This window comes from Nicotiana tabacum, chromosome 19 (genome assembly GCF_000715075.1).
Source record: "Nicotiana tabacum cultivar K326 chromosome 19, ASM71507v2, whole genome shotgun sequence".
Lineage (NCBI taxonomy): Eukaryota > Viridiplantae > Streptophyta > Magnoliopsida > Solanales > Solanaceae > Nicotiana > Nicotiana tabacum.
The window spans coordinates 113,202,396-113,211,213 of NC_134098.1; the positions used below are offsets into that span (position 1 = coordinate 113,202,396).

Below are 8,818 nucleotides of genomic sequence, written 5' to 3' on the forward strand. Positions count from 1 at the left end.
TGATCCTACAAACATTTCTTGAGTTTTATTTATCGATCTCATATGTTGTGTGGGAGTGATATATAACTAAGAACATTTGTAAAATTGCAAGATTGCAAGAAAATTTCCTTCTTGCTCTAATTAGATGTGAGTCCTAACCTTGCTCAACTCATTTTACATGTTTATTTGAATGTAACTTTTATGCGTATGAGAGTGTCATTTTGTGTTTCGTCTTGGTAATATTAAAGATGCAATACGACTGAGGGGCTGGGGGATATCAACAGGCAAATGAAGAAAAAAAAGGGGAGCATAGATTCACCCTTCAAAAACTTGTTAAGCAACATTATAGCTAAACTGCAGTAGTTCGTTTTGGAGAAGAAACTAATTAAAACACAGTCACAAGGCCTTCTGCTTGTGTCCCTATATCTAGGAAAGGAAAAGGGCATCTAAAGCTAGCTAGGAGGAAGGTTTCCTATCAAACTTATAGTTTCATTTCGACACAAAACTGAACCTTTAGTCCAAACCTCCAACATCTTTCATGTCGCTAGAAACGGATGTGGTTCTAGACACAGATGATGATGAAGTAGGCGAATTCGATGGATTCATCATTGCTTCCTCCTTAGCTTCAATCATGTCGATGATCATGCTGTCGGAGAATACATCCAGGTTGAACTCATTCTCACTTGATTGCTCGTAGAAATTGAAGTCAATGTTGTTGTCAAAGCCAGTATTGTTGAAAAAATCCATCAAGTCGGATGGTTTGTCAAGTGAGAAGTCGGAAACTGGGAAGGAATCAAATGTGTCATCCAAGTACATGTTCCACGGGTTGTCATCTTCCTCCTCGTGATCCTTGGCCTTTATTTTATCAGCAGATTCCACTGAAGGAGCAAACTCCAACTTCAGAACTTTTGGTTGAGTCACTTCATCAGAATCAAGTGAAGGCGTAAACTCCAACTTTGGTACTACTATTGGTTCCACTGCTAATTCTTCTTGCTCTTCTTGGTGAAACTTCTGTTGGTTTTCTTCTTCTTGTTGAACTGGCTGTTGTTGTTCAGACACCTCATTTGATTGCACTTCAGCAGAGGATTCTGTTTTTTCCTCCTTCGGTATCAGTTCTGGTTCACGGAATTTCTTCAACTTATCTGCATACGTGCTGATGTCGAAGTTGGTGACTGCATTTGGCCCTCTGAACTCAATTGCTGCTAAATCATATGCTGCAGCTGCTTCCTCTTGAGTGCCTTCAGCAAGGAGAAGAAGTAAATAACCAGTGATTTCAAGAATCTGTTTGTCCACTAAACTCATTCCAGATAATGTTACTGCACTCAACTATTTGAACTAGTTTATAAAATCCCAGAATACACCAACTGAACATTGCAAATAGAAGGCAGCAGACCTAAACAAAGACATCATCCATTCAAAACAATTGGCAAATACACAATGCCGTATTTTGCATTTTCCAATCGCCAATGCCATCGGCAAGTGAAAACATAAGTAACAAGGAAATTGATGAATCTTAACTAAACTAAATGTATGTGACAATATAAACGCTCTAGATTGGGCTTACTCGTTCGTAAAAAGCAACAAATTATGCCTCAATTGCAAGTAACATGGGATTATATTACTACTTGTTCCGAAAACAACACAAGTGTCTAACTTCAACTCTTTTTGAATGATATAGTACTACTTGTTCAACCCATAGGTGTACATGACATGTTTTTCTTCATCATTAAGGGGTCGTTTGGTACGTGGGATAAGGATAATAATCTCAGGATAGAGTTTGGGATTAACTTTATCCCATGTTTGGTTTGGGGTATTACCTAATCCCGGGATAACTTTTACACTAGGGTCATTTGGTACATGGGATAAGGATAATAATCCTGGGATAAAATTTGGGATTAACTCTATATTATATTTGGTTTGGGGGTATTAGCCAATCCCAGGATAACTTTTACACTATCCCATATAAAAAGTGGGATAACTAATCCCATAGGATATCCCACCATTGTACCAAACTACCCCTAAAATGGTGGGATTAATTGTCTCATATAGAAGGTAGGATAGCTAATCTCATGAGATATCCCAACCTTATACCAAAGGATGACCCTTGTGGTCTGAAGGATAAGAAGTGCTCCCCTTTAAATGGGCCCCTATGCGTCGCAAATTAAGATTAGTTGGACTATCAAAGACCTAATGATTATACCAAAGGGAAAAAGAGAGATTGTTTTTCTTCTACTTTTTTTTTTGTTTTGGGGGGGGGGGGGTGAATGGGTGGGGAAAAGAAGAGATTGTACCTTATGCATCACTTAAAGTAAAAGAGAAATGTCATAAATGATAAAGGAGGGTGTGGTCTTTGCAGCCTTGTTCCAGTGATCAGGGTTAGTTTTTTGGAGTGTATAGTTGGACTGGACATGAGGATGATGAGACAGTATGCATCAATCCAAAGGCATAATTGTCTACTGAGATTAAACATAAATTATTCAGCCCATTAGCATGAATCAAGGGTCTGACAATATCACGAGCCAAGATCTATACACACAGATTAATAATAAACAGTTAACTATTCACATCTCTTACTACTGTAGTAATTAATATCTCCCACTTAACTAAGTACATAGCATCTACATGATTCAGGTAATTTCATAAAAATCAAAATTGGCTCAATTGAGTTGCCGAATGGAGCAAGTTGTTACACTACATAACTAAACGGCAATATTTTTATATCTATTAAAAATAAACCAATTTTATGGTGTGCCATATTCCATTTACTTAATATAGGAAGTGATGTTTAATTTAACAACCCACTTAAAAATTTTATAATGCATATGTGGGACCCACTCAATGGTCGGAACCGGCCAAATCCCAGGTTAAGCTTTGCTTATTCGTGAGTAACTAGAATCATATGGTCTAAAGAGGTTCTGTAGCTATTGATTGCTTAAATATGGACATTAGTAGTACTAGTAAATTTTTGTTTATTCTCTAGTTTAGTCAAACCACCACAGAACAAAATGGGTAAGGCTTAAACCCACTAAAGAAAAAAGAGGAATATTTTCAGTTTTTATAAGGTTGAACAGAAATCCTTAACTTTTTGTACGGTCCACAAAGATCTGCATCAAATATTTAATATTGGACCACCTCAGCCTTTTAACTTTGATCGCAGTAAATAATATAAAACACCAATTATCATGTGCCATGTCAGCTTTAATCCTATTGATGTATTAGATGTTAGACATGCAAAAGCGATAAATCTTTTCAAAGTACTGAATCTCCTATACTGAAAAAAGAATTGGACACAACAAAGATTATAGGGAGAAGATTAAGATACCTCTAGCGTCAACCAAAAGTTTTCGATTCTAGTTCTGAGAATAAAGAATCTAAGGACCCGTTTAGTCATAGATTTTGTCAAAATAAACTTGGGTTTTATTTGGCAAACACATGTTTGGCCATAGATTTTGCCTACATTTTGGCCAAATCTCAAGTCCCAAATCCCAAAATCAGCTCAATAGCTGGTTTTGGGCCAAAATATCCCTATTATATTTTTTAAAAATTGTCCCTAACTTTTGTATTTTATAAAAGAGCCCACCATTTATTATTTTGTAACGATGTTGCTTCGTATTCTCGGTCATCTGATAGTGTATCATGTAGTTCATTATAAAAATGATAATTTTGTATCAAATTTATTTATGTTCAGGACTATGATTTGCGATAATATAATGAATGTTATTGATAATAGTATTGTTTGGTATTTGTGATAGTTTTTAAAACTTGTGAATATAAGTCATGTTTCATGTTTTTCCAAACCAAATTTCATCCAAAACATATGTCCAAACACATTTTCATCCTCAAACCAAACTTCACCCAAATCAAATTTTTCAGAATAAATTTGGGAATCTATGGCCAAACGCTAGCTAAAAAACCTTGAACCGACCAACAAACTAGCACTCGAAATCACACTAACCACATTTTAAGGTGCAAAATGAAAGAAAGATAAGTTAGAGACATACTGTAAGTTCCCAAATAGAGGTACTTATTTCCAAAGACTCGTCCAATTCTTGCTTCCCATCGACCATTATGGTGGTGCCTGTCAAAATCAAAATCAAAATCCAACAATAGTGGGTCAAATTCGCGTTCTGTCCAAAAATAAGGGGTTATTTTTGCAAAATGCAGCTCGTAGAATGGTCAATTTTTCGAATCCATAATCACTTAAGCATGACTCACATGGTCACACCCCACAGCCCACATATAGACAGTGAATCCAAATGGGTCCCACTAAAACTAGGTCCCAGTGGGTCCCACTTAACCAGTTGTGCGCAAAAAGCATGAAAATCCACAAAATTTGTTGACTTCTACTAAATGTACGCTCAATATAAGTAAAAATTAAAATTGCATGTTGCTTTGTCTTTTTTTACTTTTTCTAATTTAATTAATTTAATTATTGAAATGATTTAATTTATATTTTTTATATTATATAAATACCTTGCGACGCCACGATATTTGGAAACACCCCTAGAAAATCCACTGCTCAGTCGCCGTAATGAAGCCAAGTACTCTTCCTTTGATAGCCTCTGCATTTCTTCAAGCTCTTTGCTATACGTTTCGATCTGCATTGTTTTGTTGTACATCACGATTCACAAATTGTACCGTATCCTTATTTGTCTATAGTGGACTATTTTTTGTCACTGTACTACCGTTTTCTCCTCCAAGAAAAACAAAAGAGGCTAAAAAATAACACCCCCTAACTTTTTGTTTTACATGCAAAATATTTTAAAAAAATATATAAATTATATCAAAAATGGAAAAAATGGAATTTATTGAGAAAACACCGAGAATTTAATTACCGGAAAATTAAGTATAGTAGCGGGTCCCCAGTACTTAAGGGCCGCAAGATCATAAGTTCGGGCAGCAGCTTCCTCACTATCATAAGCTCCTGCATTTAATAGCAAATTGAAAATGGCATTTAAAATTTTGCAATTAATTTGTTTTTTTGTTGATTAATTAAAAGAACAGTCAAACAAGTGAAATTACGTTAAGAACAACTTATGCATAAAAGGTGCTGTACATAGAGCTGAAAACACTTGTACATATCTCCACACTAATGATTCTGATTTATCTAAAGTCATAAAATTTGCAAGAGGTTTAGTGCTTACCCAAATAAACTAAGCAGCAAGAGGCGTTTTGTTAACGTTGCAAGTGACAGAGAGGGATCATCACAAGAACCAACAAAGAACACAGTCAGATAATTAATTAAATTAACAAAATGAGATTAAAAGTAAAAATTGCTGTAATATAATAATTACTGCAGATCTCATTGATTTCAATTCATTTTTTAAATCCACAAAATAAATAAATAACTTAAAGAAAGATAAATAAGAGTAAAAAAAAAAGAAAGAGCATTCACTTTGTCGTCCTCTCTTATTCTGAATGCTATTCCAAGTACTCTTGTCCCATAGGTGAGCTTCATACCTTCCTGTCCATCCAAAAATCAAAAATTTAATTAACAAAAGAAAATGAACATCTTTTTATCACCCATTTTTTCATGCATGCAACCAAAAACCAAAACCCAGTACAAAATCCAATTGAATTTATGATTTCTCACAAACACCTTGATTGTGTGTCTGTTACTGTGTGAATTAGCACTGAGAATTAAGTGGGGTTTAAGCAAAATTTTAAACATACCTGGTTACACCTCTGTAAATTGAGCTTCTTCTGGCAGTAGAAGAATTAGGAGAATCAGCATTTAAAATTTTCTTGGCTCTAGTAGCACGTTTGGCTCTGGGCTTTGATTTTGGCTTTGGTTTCAGCTTTTGCTTCTCTGTTTCCTCATGGATTTGTTCAATGCATGAAGATGAGGAAGAAGAAGAGGAACAAGAAAAAGAAAAAGATGAAGATTTCTTCATAACTTTTTGCCCAGAAAATAAAAATTCAATCTTTATGCTTTGAATTTCTGATTTTATCCTTTTGGGGGGTTTCGTCAATTGATAAAAATGGCAATGTGGGTGTTGTGGGTATTCAATTTTGTTGGATTTAGGAGGTTGAGTTGAGGACTGGAAGGTGGAAATAGAGATTGGGTTGGTGTGTAAAATCAAGAAAAAAAGGGTCTCCTCTTTCTTTCTTGTTTTCACTCTTCTTTGCTTTGCTGCTTTTCTGGTAAACCAAAGTGGTTTACCAAATTAAGAAGAGACAGAGAGACAGAGTGAGGAATACAAGAATTGCATTTGGGTTAGAATGGAGTTATAAGCTGACCAACACCACCCACCCTTTATGAGTTTGGGTGGTGGGGGCGAAAGAGTGAGGTAAGTTAAGTTAACTTGGGTTAATATTAAACTTGAGTTAATTAATCTTTTTAACACTTGGTCAAATGCAAGTTCAGATTTCAGTTCAGAGCCATGATGTTATACCAATTGGCCTTTCTTCATTTTCTCCATGGGAATCTTTTCAAAACAAATTCAGTGTAAAAAAAAAATACAAAATTTATTTATTTTTAAATATTTTTTTACTTTGAGTTTAAACTTGTGGGGTTGTCAGTGAAGAATTGTGTCTTGTTCTTCTACATATAGAGAAGGGGGAGGGACGCGTGGTGTGAAATGTGAACGGTGGTTTAATGGTGGAAGGTCAACAAAATGACATTGGTTTTTGTGATTAATTACGGGGCAAACCACTGTAGAGTAATAAAAACGTAGTCTTTCAAGTTGGAATAGCGACGTACGAGCGTTTGTCTGGTTTCAGTTTGGCAGTGTGAAAAGGGCTTCCAAGTGTTCAATTTCATAGCTGTATCCATGCAAAATAAATTACATAAATTTGTAAACAAAAGTAAATGAAGAAAATAAAGATGGGAAAAAGCCATAATATTTGAGGAGAATTTAATCCAAGTGATCCCTTGAGTTCAAGAGTAAATTTATTTTCATCTCTGTTTTCGTGCTTTGAGCACATACGATCATCTAAATTTATAAAGGGAAAATGATATTGTATAGACGCTCTCAAAATAATAGTCGAAAAATATTTTAAAAAATTATATATATATATATATATATATATATATATATATATATATATTGTATGTTATATACAAAAATTATATAAATTTCATATACTTTTTCGACTGTCGAATATAAATAGTTTCTGGCACGAACTAAAAATGAAAAAAAGCTCATTTATAAAAGTTGAGCACTTTTGGTTCAATTGACGAAATCTTCAAATAGATCATCTAAGTGGGCGTTTGGGCATAAGAATTGTAAAATTTCAAAACAAAAGTGAAAATGGTATTTTGAAAATTAGAGTTGTGTTTGGACATGAATATAATTTTGAGTTGTTTTTGAAGTTTTGTGAGTGATTTGAGTGGAAATTTTGAAAAACAGTTTTTTGGAGTTTTTCAAATTTTCGAAAAATTCCAAAATTCATCTTTAAGTGAAAATTAGAAAATTTATGGCCAAACAGTGATATCCAAAAAAAATAAAAAAAATTCGAAAAAAAGTGAAAAAATTCTTGTCCAAACGGGCTCTTAAATTACACGGTCATATTATTTTCGTTACTAGTAGACCTTTCTTTTTGTTTTTATAGTATTTCTCATTTGAATTTTTCTATTTTTGGTGTGACTTGTGCTGAAATTAAAGAAAGAAATGAAATTGGAAAATAATCAATCGGGATTATTTTTTATATCAGTTACCTGTAAAAACCGTGATATTTTAATTAGTTTTAATGGTCAATTTGGATGCTTTCTTGTTAGACCATGCTAAGTTTTGCAAACTTAAAAGACTATACATGCTCAACATAATACAGATAAAAATGGACCTACTTCTAAACTTAAGAGACCATTTCGGTTTAAACCTCAATTGATATTAAAAATTTAACCATAAATTTGATCTTTTCAAGTGTCTCCCACTTTTTATGCACCTTTTCACTAGATTTACTATAGTCGATGTGTTTACCGAAAAAATCGGATAACGTTAGATTTTGTGTATGGTTCTAAGGATATGCGATATAATTCAATATAAATCGTGTATAGAAATAGAGATATGTGTATTCTTGACTATGAGAATACAAATAGTGGGCAACAAGAATGAATAAGATAAAGTAAAACAAGCATAAAGGGATATTTTTCAATATGAGAAGCGGTTGTTTCTGTTATAGTGTGTTTTTTCTTCTCTGCCTCCATAGCTTACAAGGATTTTCCCTTTTATGGAAGAGGGTCATTACAAAAAATAATAAAATAAAGCATACAGTGGAAGGCCCATGATGACTTGTCTCTTCCTTGATTCTCACCAAGATTCTCTCTCTTGGTACGGTTGTAACGGCTCTTGTCTGTGAGCTCGATACTCGCTCGAACTCGTTACTGGGTCGGGCCCTTTGGCTCGAGTTTGACCTTCGAGATGGGCGTCGCGCATTTCCGACCTCGAAGCAGTGCCTTGCGGATCGATTCGGTCACGGGCTCGATAGGGTTATCGAGCCGACTCCTCGAGCGATATTCGGGCTCGAGGCTCGTTAGTACCGACTTCGGAGTTCACTCCCAAAATCTCATTTCGACTTTTTAATACTTGAACTCGATAGAATGTAGGAAGGCCAAAATCTATTTCGACCGTATACAGATAGTCCCTTCGTTTCTCACGAAGGATGCGGTGAGAATCGATGTGATTTTTGGTGAATCGATCGGGTCATAAGACGACATTTTCACAGGGATCAAATACGACGTATGTGATAGCTGTCCTATCGATTCAGCCTTTCAAGGTATTTAATGCTTGTCAGATGGCGGTCGGCCATCTGTGATATTGAACCGTCATGATGCGAGCCTATAAATAGCTCTTCCACCTATTATTTACTTCTTTCACGCATTTACTCCCCCAAATTT

The 8,818-nt window shown here is 34.8% G+C and overlaps 1 protein-coding gene across 1 annotated transcript; it reads right to left on the minus strand.

Moving 5' to 3' along the window:
* Positions 1-268: 268 nt before the first annotated feature.
* On the minus strand, positions 269-5,261 carry LOC107807871 (uncharacterized). The gene is made up of 5 exons (XM_075238422.1): positions 5,124-5,261; positions 4,815-4,903; positions 4,453-4,577; positions 3,981-4,057; positions 269-1,217 (listed from the first exon to the last, which is right to left on the minus strand). Exons 3-5 carry the CDS (start codon positions 4,545-4,547, stop codon positions 493-495), a joined length of 897 nt encoding a protein of 298 aa, XP_075094523.1. The 5' UTR covers positions 4,548-4,577; positions 4,815-4,903; positions 5,124-5,261; the 3' UTR covers positions 269-492.
* Between the last annotated feature and the right edge of the window lie 3,557 nt (positions 5,262-8,818).